This window comes from Coptis chinensis, chromosome 7 (assembly GCF_015680905.1).
Source record: "Coptis chinensis isolate HL-2020 chromosome 7, ASM1568090v1, whole genome shotgun sequence".
In the NCBI taxonomy this organism is placed as follows: Eukaryota; Viridiplantae; Streptophyta; class Magnoliopsida; order Ranunculales; family Ranunculaceae; genus Coptis; species Coptis chinensis.
The window spans coordinates 5,226,306-5,251,224 of NC_141462.1; the positions used below are offsets into that span (position 1 = coordinate 5,226,306).

General features: G+C 38.2%; 4 protein-coding genes across 15 annotated transcripts; 3 read left to right on the plus strand and 1 right to left on the minus strand.

Annotated features, from left to right (window-relative positions):
- The first annotated feature begins 636 nt into the window (after positions 1 to 636).
- LOC147485468 (zinc finger BED domain-containing protein RICESLEEPER 2-like) lies at positions 637 to 2,509 on the plus strand. The gene is made up of 3 exons (XM_086573530.1): positions 637 to 1,198; positions 1,379 to 1,670; positions 1,984 to 2,509. The coding sequence occupies exons 1-3, from the start codon at positions 637 to 639 to the stop codon at positions 2,507 to 2,509; spliced, it is 1,380 nt and encodes a 459-aa protein (XP_086429656.1).
- A 3,010-nt stretch (positions 2,510 to 5,519) lies between these two features.
- Positions 5,520 to 24,790, minus strand: LOC147485469 (putative LRR receptor-like serine/threonine-protein kinase At1g56140). Of its 2 annotated transcripts, XM_086571350.1 has the most exons (8): positions 24,590 to 24,790; positions 24,185 to 24,505; positions 9,630 to 9,800; positions 7,413 to 7,534; positions 7,097 to 7,307; positions 6,854 to 7,004; positions 6,635 to 6,751; positions 5,526 to 6,494 (listed from the first exon to the last, which is right to left on the minus strand). In XM_086571350.1, exons 3-7 carry the CDS (start codon positions 9,736 to 9,738, stop codon positions 6,727 to 6,729), a joined length of 618 nt encoding a protein of 205 aa, XP_086427476.1. In that variant the 5' UTR covers positions 9,739 to 9,800; positions 24,185 to 24,505; positions 24,590 to 24,790; the 3' UTR covers positions 5,526 to 6,494; positions 6,635 to 6,726. The 2 variants fall into 2 exon arrangements, with proteins under 2 accessions (XP_086427477.1, XP_086427476.1); XM_086571351.1 differs by lacking the exons at positions 9,630 to 9,800; positions 24,185 to 24,505; positions 24,590 to 24,790 and adding an exon at positions 7,664 to 7,856 and having other exon boundaries at positions 5,520 to 6,494.
- Positions 7,932 to 9,142, plus strand: LOC147485470 (uncharacterized). The gene is made up of 3 exons (XM_086570974.1): positions 7,932 to 8,295; positions 8,372 to 8,846; positions 8,967 to 9,142. Exons 1-3 carry the CDS (start codon positions 8,251 to 8,253, stop codon positions 9,140 to 9,142), a joined length of 696 nt encoding a protein of 231 aa, XP_086427100.1. The 5' UTR covers positions 7,932 to 8,250.
- On the plus strand, positions 10,502 to 21,968 carry LOC147485471 (calreticulin-1-like). Of its 11 annotated transcripts, none has more exons than XM_086571342.1 (12): positions 10,502 to 10,785; positions 10,871 to 10,978; positions 11,067 to 11,259; positions 11,363 to 11,621; positions 11,699 to 11,755; positions 12,310 to 12,644; positions 12,779 to 12,860; positions 13,365 to 14,458; positions 14,557 to 14,646; positions 15,324 to 15,810; positions 16,128 to 16,216; positions 21,455 to 21,968. In XM_086571342.1, the coding sequence occupies exons 1-6, from the start codon at positions 10,758 to 10,760 to the stop codon at positions 12,364 to 12,366; spliced, it is 702 nt and encodes a 233-aa protein (XP_086427468.1). In that variant the 5' UTR covers positions 10,502 to 10,757; the 3' UTR covers positions 12,367 to 12,644; positions 12,779 to 12,860; positions 13,365 to 14,458; positions 14,557 to 14,646; positions 15,324 to 15,810; positions 16,128 to 16,216; positions 21,455 to 21,968. The 11 variants fall into 11 exon arrangements, with proteins under 11 accessions (XP_086427468.1, XP_086427474.1, XP_086427471.1 ...); XM_086571348.1 differs by having other exon boundaries at positions 14,407 to 14,458; XM_086571345.1 differs by having other exon boundaries at positions 12,310 to 14,302; positions 14,407 to 14,458.
- Positions 24,791 to 24,919: the final 129 nt, after the last annotated feature.

Sequence of the window (24,919 nt, forward strand, 5' to 3'; positions counted from 1 at the left end):
GTGATAATTTGGCCTTCAGGCCCTCAACCCGGCCCTAAAAAATGCGTGTCAAAACCCTCAAAAGTTGGCCCTCACAGATTTGAGGGGCTGGCTGGCTCGGCCCTCATGCTTGTTAGGGGCGGGCTAGGGTCTAGGTTGTGGAGCATGGGCCCGACCCTCATTTAGCCCTTCCAAGCCCTCACTTTGGCCCTCACTCATATGGGGCATTTTGTAATTTGGCCCTCAGTCAAATATAAAAAGAAAAGTGATAATTATTTTGTGTTAACCCTAAATGAGTGCCGCCATGGATAAGAATCTGACTTCCACCATCCCACGCTCTTTCTCAAAGGTGAGAATTAGACTTCCACCACATTTTGGAATTTGCTCTAATATTATGTGGTTTCTTTCAAGCTTTAACTGTATTTTATTAGTTTATTTTTTTGTTGTTGTTGCTTGTTTTATTTTATATTTTTACTTGTGATAGATCTTAATCATCTGATATTGGTATTAAATACTAAATGTTCTTTCACTTCTATGGACAGGGTTTAAGACTTTGAAGTAGCATTTCAAGTTTTCAACCATTCCTCTGTTTCTGATATTTTCTACTGCTACATTAAGGTTTGCGTATTCTGTCTTTGTCTACTGTTATTAAATGTGATGGAAGGTATGCCTTTGATGGGTTCTGATCGAGATAGTGATGTGGATATGGTTGTAGGAAATCCACCAATTGTAACCCCTAGAATTCCAAGGAAAACATCTCAAGTATGGAAACAATTTGACAAAGTTACCGAAAAAAATGATGATGAAACAATTATGAAACAAACTAATGGGAAGGATGTTATGAAGGCTGTTTGTAAAATTTGTAGTGAAAAGCTTGTTTTTGGGGGTAGAAGTGGTACCAATCACCTTAGTAGGCACGCAACAGGTTGTTTGAAGAGAACTACATCTGATGTAGGTCAAACTATCATAGGTAGAACTCCAACTGGTGGGATTTACAGTTTTACTTTTAACAAAGCAAGAGCTCGTCGAGAAACGGTTAGGTACTTTATTCGCGAAGAATTACCATTTAACAAAGTAAAAAAACCGGCTTTTTGTAGGTGGATCCAAAAGTCTTTTGGGCCTCAATTCAAACCTCCTGGTCGTCTCACATTAAGAGCCGACATATTTCTGATTTTGGAAGAAGAAAAAGCTGTTTTGAAAGACCTTAGAAGTGTTCCCGGTAAGATATGACTTACGACTGATTTGTGGACTTCAAATCAGAAATTGGGATACGTGTGCATTACTGCCCATTTCATTTGCACTGATTGGAAATTTCATAAAAGAGTGATTAGCTTTCCTATGCTTCCATGTCCTCACACGGGTAACACAATTAGTGATGCTATCTATGCAAACCTTTTAGGCTGGAACATTAGTGACAAGATAGGGACATTAACATTGGATAATGCATCCAATAATGATGTATGTGTGTCACGTTTGAAAGATCAACTCTTTGGCCATGATATGTTGAGCAGGGAACTATTCCATCTTCGTTGCAATGCTCATATAACTAATCTGTTGGTAAAAGATGGGTTGAAACATGTTGAAAGCTCACTTGAGAATATAAGAGAAAGTGTTAGACACGTCAAATATTCTCCATCAAAGCTTCAAAAGTTTTTTGAAACTTGTCAAAGTTTGAACATGAAAGAGAAGAGGTTACTAATGGACATTCAGACTAGGTGGAATTCGACTTATCTCATGTTAGAAACGATTTTGCATATAAGCCTGATCTTGTTGATTGACAGAATGCTATTGTTATTAAAGATTTCTTTGAAATATTTTATGTGTCTACAAAGTCGTTTTCTTGTTCTAACTCTGTCACATCTAGTACATTTTGCTTTCAGTTAAGCAAGATTGTATTGATCTTGAAAAGGGTTGAAAATGTGCCTAGTTTTAAGCCTTTGTATGATAGCATCAAATGGAAGTATGATAAATATTGGAAAGATGTTCCAATGCTTCTTGGATTAGCTTCTTGCATGGATCCTCGTTTCAAGTTCACTGTCTTAGAGTTGTGTTTGGACTTCATGATTATGACTCTCAATCCCAACTTGAATCTCAGTCTTCATCTGTTTCTAATGAGAACCCATGGTTGTTGCCCTATAAAACCAAATTAAATGAACTTTTTGAGGTGTACTTGCAAAAGATGAGTAGTGGTGTTACTGGTATGAATGGGACAAGTTCAAATGCTCCTCAAGAAGAGGACATGGTGCTTGCAATGCTATCAAAGCGTAGAGAAGCAGCAATTAAGAAATGCAAATCTGAGTTGCAACGCTACCTGGATCAGCCAACAATCATTACTTCCAACGAGACATTTGATGTTTTGGACTGGTGGAGGACCCTAGCAAGTACATATCCTGTTCTCTCTGCAATGGCACGTGATTTGCTGACTATACCGGTTTCCACAGTTCCTTCTAAATCAGCCTTCAAATTTGAAAGTGAAAGAGTAGTTAGCAAATGCCGAAGTTATTTGCTTCCTGAGACCGGGAGGCTTTAATGTGCTTGAAAGACTGGTTCCAAGTTGAGGAAGGGCTTCAAGATGAAGATCTGACGGACCTAGAGGAAAATATGGGAGAAATGGAACTATAATCTTGGTACTTTTTTTTTTGGGAGAACCTAGCATTTTGATGTCGACTTTTGGTATATATTATTAGGTATATATTAGCGTAAGGGACGTGACTTGATATATATTGCTAACTTAGAAGATCTGGCTTCCTTGCTATATTTTGAGATCGACATCTTGTTGATTAAACGCGATCTAATTGGTAAGCGTATGTCAAAATTTGCTTAGTATACATGTTATATATGTTTATTGACATTGTGATGCTAGTGCTATTATTTATTCACTCGTGGTGATGTGTAACAGATCATCTTTTGGATATTTTTGCTAATCAAAGTCTGATTGGGCCAGGCCCGGCCCTCTAACTTGGCCCGCAAAAGGAGGGCTGAGGGGCGGGTTAGGGTGTTATATTATATGGTCTGACCCGGTATGGCCCTCAACACAATTAAGGGTTAGGCTAGGCCGGCCTTCAAACTATAAGGGTTTTATAGTTTGAGGGCCGGGTTAGCCCGGCCCATTTATCACCCCTAGATCGAACCGTTCCTCTCAGTTCTTAAAATTCAAAACCAAAACCGAATAGACAGATGACAAAAACCAAAAGCAACCCAAACCTTAAATTCAGTTCGGATCGGTTTTAAAACCGGCATTGGGCCCTTTACACACGAATATTTGTTAACTGCCTTAAGGACTACAATCCCGAGCCCATACGCTCATAGCTACTATGTAAGTCTACCCATTTTGGGTTTGAGGGCTAGCCCAACTCTCAAACCATAAGAGTTTTATAGTTTGAGGGCTGGGTTAGCTCGTTCCTCTGGGTTCTTAAAATTCAAAACCGAAACTGAATAGACAGATCACAAAAACCAGAAGCAACCCGAACCTTAAATTCGGTTCGGATCGATTCTAAAACCAGCATTGGGCCCTTTACACACGAATATTTGTTAACTGCCTTAATTAAGGACTACAAGCCCGAGCCCATACGCTCATAGCTACTATGTAAGTCTACCCATTTATATATAGCTTTAATTGTCCAACTATTTGTATGTTTGGGAATGTGGGACTATTTTCCTAGTTCAACTATTTTAAGACAAGTTTTGGTGTTTGTACTGTACCCATAATGGATTTAGGTTCGCAGTATTAACACCCCACTTTATGGAATTGGCACCCCTTTGACCAATTTAAAGGTATTGGTACCCCTACATTAATCACATAAAAAACACTCACGGCAAGAAGTTGCTGTGAGATCACACAATCTACGGCATCGGGTTGCCACGAGATCCCATATGCCACGGAATGTGGTTGTCATGGGTCATTTTTTCTTTAAAATTTTTTTTAATAACCATCGTAAAAAAAGTTAGTTACTGCGAGATGGTTGTGTTAACTAAAATGGAGTCTTTGCTTGTGTTAATTATCAAAACTCTTCTTCATTAATTTGATCACAAATTTTTCTTATAATATTTGAAAATATTTGTCGCGAGATAGCAAAATTACGTCTCGATTGTATATTTTTTTTTGTCATGGTTTTGATGTTGTTCTTGAAATGTATAAATAAGCTTTAAAGAAGAAAATGAAGTATACATATGTCGTGTGTATTCAATATACAAAATTTGAAGTGAAAAAAAACAAAAAACATAAAAAAAATGTCCCGCGGCAAATGCCTGCCGTCGGATATGGAATCTCGCAGAAGAACCCCCGATCGTGGATTGTGAATCTCACAATTGCCTGCCGTGAGATATGGAATATGGGATATCGCGGCAACCCAATGATGTAGAACTATCGGATATGTGGAGTGAAAAAAGACATATATTAGAAATAACTATTATTGTTTTATTTTTTGCTAAAAGGGTGTCAATCCCATAAAGTGGGTACCAATACTGCGCCCATGGATTTAAACTTAACTCTTCAACAATTCACGTATGTGAAAGAAGTTATAAGTTTGTTTAGGTGAATACCAAAGCCATTGTTATCTACTTATATACTTGTCAACTTTCTTGGCCAACAAAGTTTAGATGGGAATGGATTGTGTAAGTACTTAAGTAGGGGAGCTGGTGAAGTGATTTTTTATTCTAGAGAGAGATGGATAGGCACCAAGCTATAACAATATGTGTTAATCAAGGTATAACAGTTGTGTGGCTATAGTTCATGAATTATTCTTGAATCAAGGTATAACAATATGTGTGTTAGCCACACAACTTTAAGTTAACGGAAATTAATAGATTTAGTTTCTCTGGGTATTGTTTAGTCACCAATTTTCTCCAGCTACCACATAAATTGTTCTTGTTATGAGTTTTGTTTCATTGGATTTGTGACTACTCTTCATGTTTTTGGTAAGCATTATCGCTACTAATCTGCTAGCTGCCCAATGATTTTGATTTGTTGTTACTGCTCCTCTATTGGTGTTGAATTGAATGATGGGGGAGGTGAATTTTTTTTATATAGAGAATGCTTGTTCTTAATTTGGTATTTTGTAGTTTCTTGATCAATGTTTTATGTTTTGAGATATTTTAATTGAAGTAGATAGATAGGTGGATTGTTGCAGATGCGGAGATGGGCGAGTCGAAATTTGTTCGATCTTGGTGGAGAAGACGACCCTTCACTGATGAGAGAGATGGTATTAGTTTGAGTTGAATAATAAATCTAATCTAACAGTTCTGGCTAAAGCACCAGTTTACTAGATATAGAAGAATTTAACAATATATATATAATGAGTGCTTCTACAGCAACACACACTTTGAACCGAATTTGTGAACACAATGACGTGGCAAGCAGAGAGACCTTGATTTGCCGTACTTCTTTGAGAAATACACACGCACCCCTTGCCTGATGAGTGCCACGTCATTGTGTTCACAATTTTCGGTTCATTTTGTGTGTTGCTAAAGACTTTTCCATATATAATAACTAAACACGGTTCAGTTCGGTTTCGGGACATAGAACCGAGAACCGCACCAACTCTTTCGGTTTTAAGTTTTAAGAACTGAAAACCAAACCGGTTATGCTAGAAACCGAAAAAACTGGCCGGTTTGGATAAGTTTGGTCCGGTTTTTTGGTTTTCGGTTATTGGTGAAGAGCCCTAACTCCTACTGCTTGAGCAATGTGTGATTTCGTGCAAACCATTGCATACATTAGATTTCCAATGGCTAGAGCATATGGTACCTTAGCCATGATATATATGTCTTTATGGGTCTTGAGAGATTGTTTCTTAGATAACCGAAAGTGACTACCCAAGAGTGTGCTAACAGATTTAGCATAAATCATGTTGAACTTTCGAATGACACGTTCAACATAATCAGCTTGAGACAATTTCAAAGTTCCCTTCTCCTTATCTCTACTGATTCTCATCCCAAGAATTTGTTTAGCTGCACCTAGATCCTTCATAACAAATTCACTTGCCAACTGTTTCTTCAAAATTTTAATCCCATTCATATCTGTCCTAGCTACCAATATATAGCAACAAAATAAGATAACTAGAATCAAACACTACAAAAAACAAGTTTTATGCCACGGTCCAAACTGTGGGAAAAAGACTATGCTAGCCATTTTCCCACGGTTTTGGACTATGGGCTTTTTGTACGTCGGAAATAGTCTGCCCACGGTTTTGGACCGATCAAGGCTACCAATAGCAACGGCTTTTGCATCGGTTATTGCCGACGGTCATAGTCTGTGTGATAAGATCAGTTTTGCCCACGGTCCTAGTGCGTGGGATCTGGTATTTGCGTAGTGGGTTTTGATTGTGTTTTGGGGTGGTCCTAGTGCGTGGGATCTGGTATTTGCGTAGTAGGTTTTGATTGTGTTTTGGGGTTTGTGAACCGTGGTAAAGCTAATGACCGTGGCAATTGAAATGTTTATGCTATGGCAATGGATCGTGGCAAAGTTATTATTAATTTTTTTTAAAAATGCTAATATTTCAACTCTTGGTTCGTTCCACCTGCAATCCACAAAGAACCACCAATCATTTGAAGCAATTCTTTCCACTTTTCAAAATAAAAAGAACTTTCCATCAGCACAGAACCAGGTGATCAGACCATATGAAGGAGGTTATAACCATCAGAATCTAAGGACTCTTACCTTTTGAACCTTGACATCCAGTGCTTTGGTTGGAGGAACAAGTCTTCAATCTTAATTTCTGAGGACTACTAAGCATTCCATGATGGTTCCCATCAAGCATAAACACTGTACCACGATCTGTTTTCCACGGAAAATTAGATGACAAATAAAGTAAAGTAGAGCTTGCACAAATTTAGATTTGTTTAAAGAAAACGTGGGAAAATTTGAAATGGCATATACCTATTAATAGCAAAGCATGGAATGTTACTAGCCTTCACATCTCTGTGCACGATCCTGGGCTTTGATTCCTCGTGAAGATAAGCTAAACCTTTTGCTGCTTGCAAGCATATGTTGTAGCGTGTTGGCCAATCTAGATGTAAAACAGTCTTTCCTGCATGGTAGTTGGACCCGTTCGATGAACGAATGTTAAGAATAGCTCTGAAGATGCAATTAAACGAAAAGCGCACAGTTCAGATTGCTTACCAAAGAGTGCTTGATCAAGGCTTTTCTTTTCAAGATATTCATAAACAAGGAGTCTGTCCTCTACTTCAATGCAACATCCATACAATTTTACGAGGTTGTGATGTTGCACAGAAGAAATGATGGAAATCTCTGCAATAAATTGACTCTTTCCTTGGTGAGATGGTACTAAGAGTTTCTTCACGGCTATCTCTCTCCCATCAGACAGCATTCCCTGTGGGATGATAAATGCTAATAAGTCGCTAGTATACACACACACATGTATGTTTTGCGGGTGCATAAGTTCTTGTTTGAAAATCCAACTAGACTTTGATATTACCTTATAAACAGGTCCAAATCCTCCCTCTCCTAACTTATTTGTTGGACTAAAGTCTTCTGTAGCAGTTCTCAGCTCAGCATAACTGAAAATATTTGGCTTATTGTCTATGGCCCCTAGAAGCTCTGGAAATCAATGAGAACACAAAGTATATATTGTAATACGTACTTCCAGAAACAAAGGAAGAAAAAATTAATTTTGTTTTCCAAAATGACGTATCCTACTTCGTTTGTCGATTATAAGGAAGTACTTACCATCGTCTTCTTTGCTTCTTGATCTTTTCATTCTAAAATAAAAGATAGTGATAGGCTGATAGCACATATAATGCTCAGAAGCTCAATGGAGACTGTGACACTAACAATCATGCCAGTACGTCCTATTATTTGAAGTTTTTGAACCCGTAGGTGGACAGTTACTGACAGTTGGTTTGAAATCTGATAGTAGCTCAATAGTCAGAGTAGTGGATAAGTAATTGACACCACAATGACAAGAAGAGCTAACTAAAAGACCCAGACCATCTATTCTACGTTGTAATGAGGCGTAGGCGAGTTAGCCGAATGCGCCGTGGAAAATACCGTTCGCACCTCTTTATCTGTTTAACACGTGTTTTAAAAATCAATTAATAATGAACGGAGATGAAAAAACAAAAGGGACCCTTCGTTGCTCGAAGCTAAACAATAAACTCTGGATCTTTCTTGATCATCCCGGCAAAAACTCTGGAAGTCTCTGTAACAAGTGAAACCCTTCGATTCTCAACTCTCTCTGTAACACTCGCTACAACAACTGCATATTTGTCATTCACGTTAGAAACGGTTTTGTAATCAGTGGAACCGCAGGTACAATGTGTATTGTGCTATCAATTTTGATTTCGTTTTACTGTTTTAGGGTAAGTATTGTACTCTTTGAACATTCATAAATAACTGAATGTCTTATCTTTTTTTCTTGATTGTTGCTTGCTACAGATTCAATTGCATAACATTATGGCTGATGATCAGTGTCCCGTTATCGTGAGTCGATGTAGGAAGCGAATGAACAATATGACTCAGGAACAAAGAGTTGCACACCTAGAACGTCAACGCCTTCGAATGAGAATACGTCGTCTAAATATGTCTGAAGATCAGTGTATTATACAGGCTACCCGTGATTGCCTTGGACGCAAAGAACGTTGGGAAAGGCTTGGTGGTGAACAAAGGTCAATGCAATTGGAACGTCCTCGTGCTAACTACAGGAAACATTTGGAAAACCTATCTGATGAACAGAGGTCTTTGCTAAGAGAACGCAAACGAATTAGTGAACGTAGCCGCAGATCTGCTATGCAATTGCATAAGCAGAACCCTCAGCATTCAGTAGAGCAACAATTACTTCCTGTAAACTCATCTAATATCATTACATCATCGAAAAAATCACGTCCCCCTGCGTTGAATGTGATGCCATTAGGTACATTCCTATTTGTATCAGTTATCAATACTATTACTTATTCTTATTATTGCAGCTACTTTATTTTTTTTGCTAATATTACTAACTTATTCTTATATGACTGATATTACTTAAAAATAGTTCACGGAACTTCGACAATTAAAAGTGCTACTTCTACATCTGGGCCTGCAACACTTATTAATGGTGATTCAGAAAATGACCATTTTCTCCGAGTTATGGAACAACATTTGAACTCGGAAACAAATAGACTTAATTGGTGGCTCACTAAGGATTCTCAACAACTCCTTAGGAGTTAGTCTTTGCCGTAATGAAAAACTAACTGCTCCATTCAAATCTGGCATATTGTTAATACGTGCGAAGCACGTGCACATGACTAGTCCAATTAAATGCAAAGTCAAGATTCCTGATTGGTAGGCCATATCAGGAATTAAAAAAGACAGGAAACTGCGACCATGTAAGCATCGTATTTGGAAACACCACATATTCTTCAAATAAATAAAAAAAATACAATGGGTACACCTATTTGTAGATGGGAAGAGCCAGTTGGCCTACAAATACATGACTCCAACATTTTCCATTTCTCTGTTCAAAGGACTCCCTAATGATATAGTTTTGCATAAATGGTTTGAAAATTCCTCTACACTCAGGATTGAACGAAGTATCAAATATGACAACGCTTGCAATGGAACTAGTTTAACTGAGACAATCTTAAGTCTCCACTAGGTAAATTAGAATCTTCAGCATAACTTCCGGATACTGAAAAAAAGTAACACAAGAAGTTACCTGTTAGTGCTGCACTTTGATCTCCATTAGCAATGATCCGAGCTATATTAACTTGTTGAAATCCAAAAATCACTTGAGGAAGATTCAGTGATTTCGATATCATATCCATGGATGTACCCAGTTGCCCACGCTTTCCTGAACCAAATCCATACAATGCATCTCCTGAATTACCTGCACCATAGCGATCACAGTTCTTTCATACTTGAACAGCTGTAAGTAATCTGTATCAAATCAAGATTACCAATTTACCACCAAAGATACGGAAGGGAGTTGGCAACATGTCAACAGAGAGAAAAGTTTGATTTTAAAGACAATTACAACACTACTGGGAACACTATGACTATTACTCTACCTTAATTAAGGTTCATAAACCTAGGTATCGATTATCAACTAATGCTTCATAATCAGGCTTCAACACTTGAGCAATATTCTTGAGTTATTTAGTCAATAAGTATCTAAATTATATAAACGACGCTTAGCAAGAATTATGCACCTTATCCTTAAAGGAATATCGTGTCCAACTAACTGACCCTTTGGAAGCTTCACAAGATCATTTTCATCAAACATTTGTTATCTCTATTAGTAAAATACACCATAATTAACCTGGCATTTTAAATTAGACCAGCCTTTTTTCTACCACCTAATACCCCTAATTTAATACAAAAAAATATTATTCAATGTCTTTAAAAAGGACTATTTCGTCATTTAATTTTGTATTTCCATTTATACCCTTCAATTACAACACACAGACAAAGGAGTTTTATGTAAATTAAGGGCAAAAACCAAATCCACGCCTCTATATTGACATGTACGCGGTTTTTGCCACTTAACTACCATTAATACCCACTTCAATTACCATTAATACCCACTTAACTATCATTAATACTGAGTTCTTCCAACTTCCCCTCATTTCTTCATGGGTAGGTAGGCCTTTTTGTTTCCAAACACAAATCCGGATATCCTTGACACTCTGTTCCTCTGGTTGGGTTTCTTCTGCCAATCAGAGATAGTACATTTATCTGATAATACCAAATATTCATTTTTTAAGTTGTCGATTTCAGTCGCGTTTCTATTTTACATAATTTGAACTCTGATTCTGGAGAATGGCAACAGAGAAACACCAATCATATGCTAATAACGACCTGTCGTTTTCGAGGTTCATTCTACTATTTTTTTAAGTGATTTATAATTTGAGTTTTTGTAAGTTTTGTGTATGTTATGTTAATGTTACAAATTTGCAGATGGATGGGAAAGCCGTTGGGTTAAATCTGAATGGAAGAAGGATGAAAACACAGCTGGCGAATGGAACTTCACTGCCGGTAAATGGAATGGAGATGCTAATGATAAAGGTATTCATATTCTCAGCTATGACAAGTCAAATGTTTCTTACTTGAATGTGTTTTGTGTGTTAATAACTTTTAATGTTTTTTGGTATAGGTATTCAAACTAGTGAAGACTACAGATTCTATGCTATATCTGCTGAATTTCCCGAGTTCAGTAACAAGGAGAAGACATTGGTTTTCCAGTTCTCTGTCAAACACGAGCAAAAACTTGATTGTGGTGGTGGCTACATGAAGCTGCTTAGTGGTGATGTTGATCAGAAGAAGTTCGGTGGCGATACCCCCTATAGGTAATTAAATAAGACTCCTTAGTGAATTTAATCTCAGTTTGCACACTAACTTCCCAATTGTAGTATTTTAACTTGGTGATCATTTTGTGTGTCTCGATTGCAGTATAATGTTTGGACCAGATATTTGTGGATATAGCACCAAAAAAGTCCATGCTATTCTTACCAAAAATGAAACAAACCACTTGATCAAGAAGGAAGTTCCCTGTGAGACTGACCAGCTGACTCATGTTTATACTTTCATCCTCCGTCCAGATGCTACATATAGCATCCATATTGACAATGAAGAGAAACAAACTGGAAGTGTATATACAGACTGGGATATTCTCCCACCAAAGAAAATTAAGGATCCTGAAGCGAAAAAAGTTAGTTATATCTTCTATTTCTCTTAGTAACGTTTTCTTTTGTGAATCTTAATACTGATCCAATTCTTATTAAACAGCCTGAAGATTGGGATGACAAGGAGTATATTCCTGACCCTGAAGATGTTAAGCCCGAGGTACTATCCAAATATTCATTTTTTAAGTTGTAGATTTCAGTCGCATCAGATTTGTGTATGTGTTTATAATTGAATGCCAATTCTGTGAACGTGGAGATATACTTCTCACTCTCATCAATTAGCCTATATAAATTTTGATTTGTTTGACTAATCGCTTCATAAAATACTCTGGTTTCTGAAATATCTGAGATTATTCATAGGATAACGTTATTCACTAATGCCTCGAGGGCTCAAGGTACCTAATAAGTTAAAATTTGACATGTAACTTGCTGTATTCAGATTTGATTTCTTTAGTGACTTCACTTTGTAATATATTTTCCTCATTTGGGTCATTGGTTGATGCTTCTTCAATCTCCTTATTGAATTTGATTATCTAAGGACAATGTAATTATCCTTTTCCCAAAATAATCATTGTTGTATATGGTGGTAAAGTGTGTCCTATTTTATCTTTTGTATCCAATACTTTTTCTCATGTCCATTTAAATTTTTATGAAATGTTCTATGTGGATGCTTTTTGTCTCCGTCATTGGTATTTTTGGAGTGCATTTCTGCAGGTTGGCTGCACACCATTGCATCAGGCAACAAACACTGGGAACTCAAGTTTTGTTTGAACTTCTAATCAAGGAAGGAGCACAGGTTGATGTTGTATTGATAGAGCAGGTCAAACGCCATTCCTGAGTGCAACACTCTTGGCATAATCTCAAATATTGAACAGCTTCACAAAGACGTAGCAGAATCGTACAATACACTCAATACACAGGCACAGGAGCTGGGTGCCAAAGTGACGGGTTTATGTGTAAAACTTGAGGTACTGTTGAACTTGAAGAAGTAAAATCGAACCAACCGGATGCTTATGCACATTCAAGGATCTCGAATAATAGTTACAAAGGTCAGACTAATTCCTAAGGATAATATTCATCTATAACATTTCCCTGATTTCTGTTTTGTTCTTAGTTTTGTCTTTGACTTCCAATTTCAAATGCTTAATCTTGAAGGAGTGAAAACTTCTTTGTGTGTGCATAGATTTATAACAAGATCACAAAGAGGACCTCTTCCAGTCAAATCTTTATTTACTTGAGATATACAGAATTACGTAGTCGTGCAAGTAAGTGAATTTAGCTAGCTCTATAATCTTTCTGATTATTTTTCTGCACTAGAGCGATGAATTGTAAAATTGTAGGAGGATACAATTTAAACGTAGTCAGGGTAATAACCAAAGACTTTCCTATTCTTGGAGCTCAATCACTATGGCAGGCTACTTACCAAGTCTTTCCATTTCCCTACTAGGCTGAATAGGGTGGGTTACTGGGTTATCATAGTCTCCATTTCGAAATGGTGGATCAGGCTAAGAGGATATACTTCCTACTTTAGTCATTTCCAATAGTATTAAATTAACTGACTCAAAGTGTGTTGTGTCGAACGTAGCATGAAATCTTTAGACATCTTTTTAGTGAAAAATATATGTAATGGGTACAAGAACTCCATGTTGTTCTTTGATATCTTGCAACATTTCTTTTGGCCTAGACATTAGGATAAAAACTTCAATTTTCTCTGTTATGTTGTCTTCAGTTGTTTTGCTGCTCAAGGATCTCAAAAGTTTTTCTTACAGGTAGAACTACTTGAACTGTAGAAGGGGTGATGAAGATCTGTCTTAGTAAGGGATATGAAATCAGACTCTTTACAGAGCCATCTAGGTTATAAAGGAAGAAGTTAGTCCTAGCTGGAGCCACAGCAATCTATCAGAACTTATATGGAACATGTATAATACCTCAATGAGGTTTATAAGGAGTTGATACAAGAGTTATCAGAGATACAAAATGAACTGGTGGGCTTCATTCATATTCATGTTGTGAATATTCTATTCCACCACTTGATATAAGGTTCTTTATTCAGAGGAAGATAAAGAAATTATAATCTAGCATACTATATATGTTAGACACGGGGATTTAACCCATTATATTGGGAAGAACTAAAGGCTTAAGGCGTGCATAGTAGTCATTTTCTTATTTGAGTAAATGAATCACTGCAATCTTAATTGTGCACATATTTTGGATTGTTTATATCTTAGTACGTATCGATGTTCACTAAAAAATTTATAGGTTGTGCCATATGTACAGCGTTAAGGTAAGGGATGGGTGAACCTGGCGCTTATAGAGAACAGCGGCACCACAATTTTGGGATTTTGACTTGGACGGAAACTTGACTTAGTAGGTTGGCTCTTGGATTATACTGTAGATGGTAGACCTGTATCTGCTTCTCTTTTACATCCATAGAATTCAGCTGCTTACTTTCTGATAATCTGATTCTTTAATAAGCTACATTACAAAGTCATCTTTGGGGCTTTGTTGAATTACAAAATCAATCATCATAAGGATTGGTCGTCTGTCTGGAATAGGATTTCATTCTAGCAGTCTTATAGCATTTGTTTTTGCTAACGATTGGGTGCAGAATTATGTTTACTTATTACAATTCTTATTCACCTAAGTTCTGAATTTCTGATTAATTGGACACCTTCACGAACTATAACTCCTGGCCTTGGTATACACTGTAAGGATATCCTCTATTATTGTGATCCTCAATAACTACTTCTTTTAATGTTTGTTCTTAACAAGATACCATATCTATTGTTATCCTATTTGTATTACTTGCAGGTTAATTACTTGCCTTTCGAGGATTCTAATTCTTATCAACCTGTACAAAAAAGTGAGCACTTTATGGACTTTAGAATATCATTTTCCTGTTTTATTTCCATTTCTGTTTAGGGTCCCTTCTGTTTAATAGTTGCTTCTTCTTGCCTCCAGATTTCGATGGCTGAGTTTACCTGCCCTCCTTGGCTCTCTTTTAATGCAATGAAACTGTTAAGCAGAATTTTGGATCCAAGCCCTATAACTGTAAGTACTTATGCCTACTTAGCTCCTAAAGCGATAGAAATTGGTATTGATCACATGGCTTGAGATATGTACGCATATCACATTAAATAAAAAAACTCCATCGGAAAAAAATTCTACATGTGTGAGTACCATTACAAGATTTTGTCAACATGTTTATATGCGTGTGCAAACAACGCCTGGACGTTCTAGGATTTCTTATTTGGATTTTTATTGCAGAGAATTTCATAAGAAAAAGAGGTTATAAGGATGAGCAAACTATGTACCTTTTGATGATAGTTTAGTAAGAATGCTAATGCCTTCAGTCATATAGGAAATTTCAGTAGACTGAACCCTCATAATCATTTGGATAATGATGGTTTTAAAAGGATTTTTTATAAGATGCCTAGGACACTAAAAATTTGCCCTCTGGGAGTTTCTGTGCCTGTAATCAGCTTCTTGCTTTGGCTCCAGTTTTTTTGCCCATTCCCGTCATATAAACTAAGGCTTGAGTAATAGGAAGAGAGATATGATAGAGCGGACCTTTTTTTTGGATAAGTAGAGATAGGGCAGAATGTTCTTGGCTACATCTTGGGAAAATTTCCAGATGTTGTGCATGACTTGAAACAGGTACAATTATTATTATGATTTTTACAATCTCCCTATGAGACATTTAATAAATGATTCTTCTTTTGTTCTAGCTTCTGCAAATGATTGATGGTGGGCAGGCAGTTGACACGACAGGGATATCTGATAGATATTTTGTTAAACAATTGAGGAAGCTATTTGTTTCTTTGAATCTTAAAGAAAGTGATGATGGGATCTTTTTATTGCCTCCAAAATGTCAGCCCTACTCTGGAAGTTGTTGGCCCCATGATGTCCTTGCATGAGAGGCTTAGGGACCAGAAGCTTCCTCAGTCTGGTTCAAATATTGAACCTATGAAAACAACAGATGACGCTCATGGAAGTCCAATTGTTGTTGAGGAAGACCCTGCTCCTAGAAGAAGGGTGATTTGTCCTGAAATGCCTTCTTCGGAGTTACTAGCTGCTGCAGCAAAATTAACAGAAGCTACGGCTGAGCTAAGGGACGCTGAATTTGAGTTTTACAATGATTTATTTATTGGCCCTGCACCACCGGCTGTAGCTGCTGAAGCTGCATCATCAAATGAGGCAGAGCGTTTTGAAGAGGTATTGAAATCTGACATTTATAAGTCGTCAAGAAATTTTTGTCATGTTCGCTGGTCAGAGTCAGTAAAGTTCATATATTGAGACATCGTAGGGGAGGAACATTCCTATTGCTACACACATATTTGTCATCACCCCCAAAATATTGCAACTGTAGTATGGTCATTTGCTTTTGATGATAATAATTCTCTTCCTACATCACTTTATGGTTATATGAACGATAAAGTCATGTTGACTTTCTTGAAAGTCCTTATCCCGCGGTGCACGTTTGATAGTAGCATGAGTATTTAGTACCTTCTTTGCTTTATTTGGTTGATCAGGTGACAAGAATTATGGAAGTCAAGACTGGAAGTCCATATGATTTGCTTGGAGTGAATCGAAACATGTCTGCTGATAACATTAAGAAGAGGTAAGTCAGCAAGTCTGTGTTGAGACACTAACTCCAGCTGCCAGACCATTCACCAGACAGACAGCTAGAGCTCTACGCGCATCACACACCTATGTGTCCTAAGAGTTTATTTTAAGTAAATTACTATTTATAGAATATTGTTGAATATTGTTTCCTAGTTATAGTAGGAAACTGTTAGGGTTTGGACCAATATATAAAGGTCGTAGGATTGTTCTTTAAGGGGAATTGAATTCATATTATAGAAAAGGGTAGTTTTAGTCTCTAATCAAAAGACTATTGGTAGCTGATCACTAATCAAAGGATCAATTCGAATTAATATTTAGACTCAAGAACTGAGTCTCATCATCTTGGTAACAGAGCCAGTCGATTTCTCTCAAAAAAAAAAAAATTTTTTATTCACCATGACGGTTAAAGAACTTGAGGAGATTACAGGAAGACATGCGGATACCCTTGCCACCCACACCACCACGCTCGGCAATCACACCACCCTCCTCAACGATCTCACCACAAACATGCAGCTCCTGCTTGATAGGGTTGATAATCCTAATCCTATTCCGCTAAACCCTCATCAACGACTTCAACAGCAGCACAATATCCAGGGACGACCACTTCGCCTGGATTTTCCCCGCTTTGAAGGAGAGGAACCTGAAGGATGGATTTTTCAAGTGGAACAGTTTTTTAGTTTGAATCCTATGGCTCCTGCGCAACAGGTCATCATGGCCTCTATTCATCTCCGTGGAGAAGCAGTCGCTTGGTACAGGTGGCTCCATAATTCGATGGGAGATTTAACGTGGAATCAATTTTCTAGGGCCCTTTGTAAACGATTCGGTTCGAGAAAAAATCTGGATCCTATGAGTGCAATATCTAAATTGGTGCAAACAGGTACAGTCTCTGCCTATATCTCACAATTTGAAACAATGGTTAACTTGGTTCCGGATTTACAAGAGGCTCACCAAGTCAGTCTGTTCCTTTCGGGACTAAGAACTGATGTACAGGCAGGTGTCCGTCTTCTAACACCTACAAGTTTGTCCCATGCTTTTGAGTTAGCATTGTGTCAAGAGGACGCACTAGTGGCTACTAAGTCGTTCCATGCAACAACCAATCCCTATCGCCAATATACCAAACACCCCAACCCGACCAATACCCCTAAACCTAACTCCTCGAATCCTTCGCTGCCAACGGGAGTTAAACGCCTTTCATGGGTTGAGCAGAAAGCACGGAGAGAAAAAGGCCTTTGTTTTAACTGTGATGAAATTTATAAGCCAGGCCATCGTTGTATGACAACTCAATTGCTGCTACTGGATGCGTACTCACCAGAGCAAGACCAAGAGGGTTTCAACGATGATCAACAGTCCAAGGACCAAGAAGACATCATTCAAGTATCTCGCATGCATGCGAGGGGATCATTTGGGTCTAGCACAATGCGCACCTCAGCGCTAATTAAGCATACACCTCTATCCGTGCTCGTCGATTCAGGATCAACTCACAATTTCATCCATCCGACAGCAGCTCGCCGTTGTGGTCTGTCTATCACCAGTTATGCCACACTCCAAGTAATGATCGCAGATGGTGGATATTTACCAAGTAACGGCGTGTGTTCGTGCGTTAAAGTAGAAGTGCAAGGATTTAGTTTCACCACGAATTTCACAGTGCTTGCTATCAAAAGTTGCGACATTGTGCTTGGCACACAATGGCTTCGTACACTAGGCTGTATACAATGGGACTTTGGGCAGTTAGTTATGAAATTCTCTGCTAATAACCAAGTCTTTACAATAATGGGTAATGGTTCCCCATTGGTCAAGCTCATCGACTCTCCAACAATGACAAAGGCTATCCAGCAAGAGAAACAAGTATACCTACTTTCCTTGGACGCACCGGTTACTTATTCGAATGCGGGAGCATCTCAGAAAATTCATCTACAACCACATCAGGTATCCCTACAAAGCTTACTTCTTCAATTTGCTGATATATTTGGAGTCCCACAGAGCTTACCACCTCCTCGAACACATGACCACCGCATACCCCTCCAACCAAATTCCACCCGCCGCTTGTCGGACCATACAGATATCCTCACTTTCAAAAAGCCGAATCGAAAAAATTGTTAAAGAACTCCAATTGTCGGTTTTATTCGACCTAGCTCCAAACCCGTTCTCTTCACCCGCTTTACTAGTCAAGAAAAAAGACGGTTCATGGCTTTATCGTTGATTATAGAGCCCCTTAATGCCATCACAATCAAAGATTGTTTTCCAATTCCAGTTGGGACGAAGTTATTGGATGAACTTCACAATGCCACAATATTTTCTAAACTTCGACTTAAAGAGTGGCTATCATCTAATTGGTACATGACGGTGACATTCCTAAGACAAAGATTTAGGACCCATGATGGACACTATGAATTCTTAGTCATGCCCTTTGGCCTCTAATGCACCCAAGAACATTCCAAAGCTTGATGAACGAGTTGTTTCGGCCCCTATCTTCGACCAGTTCATTGGTTTTCTTTGATGACATATTGGTATATAGCAAGAACGAAGTCCTCACATGTGCTACACCTCCGCAAAGTATTGGAAATATTGCGCATTACACAAAACTATTTGTCAACGATCTAAGTGTTCGCTCGAAAACCCTCTATTGCCTATCTTGGGCACATTATAGATGCAACCGTGTCTCCGCTGACAAGAAAAGATTAACGCAGTTGACTTCATGGCCACTTCCTCATTCCAACATCAAAGAATTACGGGGTTCCTGGGTTGACAGTGGTACTATAGAAAATTAAGTAAAGGACTATGGCAAGATTAGCGCCCTCTCACTCACCGCTTAAAAGGATTCATATGAATGGAGTCCTCAGAGCCACCGTTGCATTTAACGACCTCAAACTTGCTCGACAACAACCCCCCTGTTGGCATTACCAGATTTTACCATGGACTTCTATATTGAATGTGATGCTTCGGGACATGGTTTGGGTGCGACTTTAATGCAAAAAGCGGCGTGCCACTTGCTTATTTCAAGAAGGCATTAGCAGGAAGAAATCTGTCTCTACCTATCTACGACAAGGAAATGCCGGGTAAAATATTGCCGCGTACAAAAGTGGAGACCCTACCTGCTGGGACGCCATTTCAAGATCTTCACAGACCATAGAACGTTGAAATACTTCAACGAGCAACGATTAAATTCGTTAGAGCAGCAAAAGTGGGTATCCAAACTTTTAGGATATGATTATGAGATATGTTTCCGCCCTGGCAAGCACAATCAATCTGCCGATGCTTTGTCAAGGTTCCCTCAAGTCAGTGAAGTACTTGCACTCTCCGCCCTATAATCGATTTTGACGTAAATAGCAATGTATCGTTCTTCCCACCACGCCATGCAAGCCTTAATAGACGCCATCACGCGAGATCCATCTTCACGTAAGTTCTTCACTTATGAGGCTAACACCTTGCTCTATAAAGGACGATTGGTAGTAGCCCCCCATTCTCAGTGGTGTAACAAATTGCTAGAAGAATTCCATGCCTCTCCTGCAGCAGGACACTCTGGGTTTCTACGGACCTACAAGCGACTTCAAACAAGTTTTTTCGCACGCACGAATGAAGACTTCAATTAAAGCTTTTATTGCTTTCGTTGTGATATTTGTCAACAAAACAAAGCGTAATCCGTGGCTCCTCCGGATTACTTTACCCACTACCAAGACTCGAAGATGTTTGGATCGACCTATCTATGGACTTCATCGGGGTCTACCTCGTTCGCACAACAAAACAGTCATTCTTGTGGTGGTTGACAAGCTCTCTAAATATGCTCATTTTAAGCCATTGCCCATCCCTATACCGCAAGCAAGATTGCTGAGATTTTGTTCGAGACATTGTCAAGCTTCATGGACCTCCAGGTCAATTGTAAGTGATCGTGACCCTATATTTATAGGTAATTTTTGGGAGTCTTTTTTCTCGTTACAAAACACAAAGTTGTGTCGCAGCTCAGCATATCACCCACAATCTGACGGTCAAACAGAGGTAACAAATAGGATTTTGGAATGCTACCTAAGATGTTTCGCAGGTGACAGACCATCTACTTGGGTTACATTTCTTCCCTGGGCAGAATGGTGGTATAATTCTACCTATCAGGCTACAATCAAGATGACTCCGTTTGAAGCAGTTTATAGCAGAACTCCGCCTTCGATTCTACAGCACATTCCAGGCACAACCGCTGTTCATGCAGTAGACGTAAACCTACGTAGCAGAGATGACACCTTGAGGATTCTAAAGAAAAATATGATTGCAGCTCAAGAGCGTATGAAGATTTTGGCAGACACCAAGCGAACAGAACGCGAGTTTGATTTAGATGACTGGGTCTACTTAAGATTACAGAAGTATAGGCAAACAACTGCTGCCTCTCAAGCTTATACTAAACTATCTCCAAAGTTTCACGGACCATTTAAAATTATCCAGAAAATTGGAGCAGTGGCATACAAATTACAGTTACCATCAGGTTGCAAGATTCATCCAGTTTTTCATGTCTCTTTATTAAAGAGGTCCTTGGGGGCAAATCAACCTATTTCAGATGACCTGCCAGTTCGGCCAGACAGTACAACTTGGATTCCACACCAAATTTTAGAGACGCAGCTCACTAATGAAGGTACAATGGAGTGGTTAGTGCAATGGGAAGGATTTTCATCAGACGAGGCTACTTGGGAAGATTCTTCCCAACTGATGCAGCGTTTTCCTCAGCTTAAGCCTTGCGGTCAAGCCTTGTTTGTAGAGCGCGGGGATGTTGAGACACCAACTCCAGCTGCCAGACCATTCACCAGACAGACAGCTAGAGCTCTACGCGCATCACACACCTATGTGTCCTAAGAGTTTATTTTAAGTAAATTACTATTTATAGAATATTGTTGAATATTGTTTCCTAGTTATAGTAGGAAACTGTTAGGGTTTGGACCAATATATAAAGGTCGTAGGATTGTTCTTTAAGGGGAATTGAATTCATATTATAGAAAAGGGTAGTTTTAGTCTCTAATCAAAAGACTATTGGTAGCTGATCACTAATCAAAGGATCAATTCGAATTAATATTTAGACTCAAGAACTGAGTCTCATCAGTCTGTTACATGTTACTGGATCATACATACTGTAACGTGCGGCTTTGGATGCTTATATATTTTGAATATTTAAATAGTGTCTGTAGTTTTAATACGTGTTCGTTAAAAAATATATGTGTCCTCATTATGTGGAAGAACCATGCCATAACTATGTCAGGGTTGATGATGAAGCAAACACTTACCAATCCGAGAGGTGCCATAGGCAACTCAGCTAGATGAGGATGGACTCATGCACGCAATACCTACAACCCTACATGATATTGCGCAGAGGCGGAGGCAGAGTGCACAGTGGAAGAATGCAACAATGCTGCCAGGAATTAGAAGAAGTTAACCAAGAATGTAGGTGCGAGGCTTTAAGACAAATGATGCAACGCATGGAAGGTCGATATGAGGGCGAGCAACAGATGGAGGAGACTGTGAGGAGAGCACAGCGACTTCCCAACATGTGCGGGATGGAGCCACAGTATTGCAAAATCCCTCAACGTGGATACTAGACTAAGGGTTAAAAACCCCTTATATAGTTTCTATGTCGTGAATGCTAATAAAAGTCACCCAACTGGCTCTTTGGGAGCTTAGTGAATAAGGGCTAACAAACACATGGTCGTGTGTTCTATAGACACTTTCTAAGCAACTAGAAATAAAGTGAGGATCTTTTGTTTTTTGCACTTTCATTTCTTTGAAGTATCATATTCTACGCTACTTATTTTCTTAACCAGGAATCCCAAGTAACTAATGTTATATATTATGCACAACCGCAGACTCTGATATCAAATCATCAATCAACTGGAAAGGATATGATGTACAGTGAAAACGATGAAGTAGCTAGGAAAACTTAGAGACTAGCTCAGACCAGATGTGGTTCAGAAAAATTATATTAGTTATCATCAAACTGCAATGCATACATACCAAAGGTGAGAGTACATGAAAGATCATCCTCACTTGTGGAGAGAATATATAATGTGGGGTGGTGGAACTTTGAAGTATAAATTAGAAGAGAGAATAAGTAGTACTGAGTAAATACATGAGAGTCAATTGAGTGTGCTGAGTTATATAAGGTTTGTTTTACTTCAATTTGATTATCAGTTTATCACTACAAACTAGAAAGGTATATGTTTTGCCTCATAGTGTTCACTTATGGTCCATCTAGACAAGTGCTCTCATCCACAGGCCCATCAAGCATTTGTTAAGCTGAACGAGGGTTTTAAAGAATTGCAAGATCCAGATAAGGTAATTATTCATAAATCGTAGCTGTTTGCTCAACCTTAGAGAAATTAGGCGTGATTTTGTTTTGGAGTTTTCCCTAGGAGAAGAATACCATACCTTAGGAAAATGCAATTTTAGAAATTGATGATACTGTTTAACCATGATCAGACGTCTTTTGTATATATCGTTTTTCACCTCCCTTAACTGATCTTCATCTATAATCTTTGTGAATAATGTACAATAAAAAAAAATAAATTAAAAAAAACAATTATGGTATATTACTATATTTGGTGGTGCTTATTGGAGAAAGTTGGCGATAAATCCAACGCCTAAAATATCCATGTTAGAATAGGAAATATCTAATTCAATGAATTATAAAAAGGTCATCCAATTATAATTCTAGATAACTATAACAATCTGAAATTTAATCTCTTTAAATGAGTAAAGAAATATTTTCTAACTGAATTAAATTCATCCCAAAGATACTCGGTTAATATTGGAGTATCAATGGATTCAATGGGTCGTATTCTTGATGATTTCTTGCATATATGTGAGTATGATGCATTCCATTTCATAATGCAGTTACTATACGAGAATCATTCCCTTTGACAATTGCCAACGCCCAATGCATGAACACTCATAAGAAGAACGTACTTCCATAGATTCCCACCCGTCTCACTCTACCTCCTGAGTAGTTGCTTATGAGTAGATGGTTACAACATATCGATTATTATAGTTGAGGACAAGTCGAGGCGACCTACTTCTTTTTTTGTTATTGGTGTACTTTAATTCTTATATTGATGTAATATCCTATGTAGATCGAGTATGTCGCTATACCAAGATATGCCATTGTAATTCCATTTTGGATGATTGATTAACAAACCAAATGACTCGGCTATGGAGAGCATGTCCCATTCTTCCAATTCAACACCTACTCTGGTTTGCATATTATCTATTTACCTAAGGTTTGGATAATTGATTTCAAATAATAAAGTTACATAGATGCTTTTGATGCACTAACCTTTTATCTTTGTCGTTTGCAACGTGCATTTGCTAGGATGAGAAGCTTAAAGTACATGTGATTTGGAGCTATACTTAAAAGTTTATTACTTACATATGTTTGGAAGTCAAATAGGAATGGAGTTCCATTCAATTCAAATTTTAAATGGCTGCAAGTGTGTCTACTCAGGCATAATGTCAATTGTAAGTGTGCTCATCCAAATTATGTTTACACTATTTGGTGAGTTTTGTTTGATATCGCGTGCATAGCACGTGCATCTTGCTAGTACCTTTAAACATTCTACTATCCTTCAGTACATGACTCTTAAGGTATTCAAGTAAAGCAAATGTAACAAGTCTTTCGAAATAGTCCAACTATATAAAGGACAAAAATTCTATAAAACAACATCAAAAGGGTGCAAGATGGGCCATGCTAATTGTTATCACTCAAAAAAGGAAATATTAATAACTATATGTTCACCTTTAAGTAAAACAAGTGTATGGCACATTCCACAAGTTTTTTTTTTTTTTTTTTTAAGTGAGCATTAAGATTTATATTAAAAGAATAAGAAGGTTACATAGATTGGGAAAAGGGGAAAGAAGTACGAAAAGGAAGAAAAAAAAGTACAAACGAGGATTTGTAAAAAATTGGCGATGTAACAACCCTACTAGGCGTGCCTCTTACCTTACACCAATTTGTACCGCGCCCTAGTCAAATCTATAATAGATACTTGTGCTTGCTTCCTACTTAGAAATCCATGATGGCTTGCCACAGTACATAGCAAGGTCCTCATTAGCCTTACTGGTAGCTTTTTTTGCAACTTGGTCCGCAGAGAAATTAGCTTCCCTCCAAGTAGATGTCGAGATACAACTCGTAGTTCACTTCTGCATTTATCCTATCTTCTCTTAAGTCTCCAAGGTAGTTTCCTTGATCCAAAAGCCACAATTGCCACTGCTGAATCAGATTCTACCCAAATGTCCCTCCAATTTCTTTGAATGGCAACTTCTACACTTTCGAGAATGGCTAAACAGTCAGCCATATAGTTAGTGTTTACTCCTATCTTTCTCTATATAACGAGGAGAAAATCACCTGAAGCAATTCTGTATGTAGCTCCAAGGCCGGCAGTTCTAGGATTGTCGAGGGAAGACCCATCACAATTAATCTTAACAATACCATTACGAGGTGGCGTCCACCGGCATGGCCGAATTCTTGGTGCTCTTGGTAATATTGCATTAAAATTCCAAGTTTTAAGAATTTGGAGGTCGGCAATCTTGTTGAAGGAATGCCCAAGAATGAAAATGAGTAATCAGAGCTCTAATCTCCCTTCTGATCATAGAGGTATAACGACTGAGGTCATTGTGTCTATCGTCATGATAGATCGTGTTCCTATGCCTCCACAACGTTACAATCGTTCCCACA

Excerpts from the sequence above, each read along its gene's own strand:
- LOC147485468 (XM_086573530.1), top strand. The coding sequence starts at position 637 with ATGGAAGGTATGCCTTTGATGGGTTCTGATCGAGATAGTGATGTGGAT. Across the intron at positions 1,199-1,378 it reads AGACCTTAGAAGTGTTCCCG|GCTGGAACATTAGTGACAAG; the intron begins GTAAGATATGAC and ends CAAACCTTTTAG. Across the intron at positions 1,671-1,983 it reads TTGAACATGAAAGAGAAGAG|CTTCTTGCATGGATCCTCGT; the intron begins GTTACTAATGGA and ends TTCTTGGATTAG.
- LOC147485470 (XM_086570974.1), top strand. The coding sequence starts at position 8,251 with ATGTGTATTGTGCTATCAATTTTGATTTCGTTTTACTGTTTTAGG. Across the intron at positions 8,296-8,371 it reads TTTCGTTTTACTGTTTTAGG|ATTCAATTGCATAACATTAT; the intron begins GTAAGTATTGTA and ends TGCTTGCTACAG. Across the intron at positions 8,847-8,966 it reads GTTGAATGTGATGCCATTAG|TTCACGGAACTTCGACAATT; the intron begins GTACATTCCTAT and ends ACTTAAAAATAG.
- LOC147485469 (XM_086571350.1), bottom strand. The coding sequence starts at position 9,738 with ATGGATATGATATCGAAATCACTGAATCTTCCTCAAGTGATTTTTGGA. Across the intron at positions 7,308-7,412 it reads GATTTGGACCTGTTTATAAG|GGAATGCTGTCTGATGGGAG; the intron begins GTAATATCAAAG and ends ATCATCCCACAG. Across the intron at positions 6,752-6,853 it reads CCATGCTTTGCTATTAATAG|ATCGTGGTACAGTGTTTATG; the intron begins GTATATGCCATT and ends CGTGGAAAACAG.
- LOC147485471 (XM_086571339.1), top strand. The coding sequence starts at position 10,758 with ATGCTAATAACGACCTGTCGTTTTCGAG. Across the intron at positions 10,786-10,870 it reads AACGACCTGTCGTTTTCGAG|ATGGATGGGAAAGCCGTTGG; the intron begins GTTCATTCTACT and ends ACAAATTTGCAG. Across the intron at positions 11,260-11,362 it reads GGTGGCGATACCCCCTATAG|TATAATGTTTGGACCAGATA; the intron begins GTAATTAAATAA and ends TCTCGATTGCAG.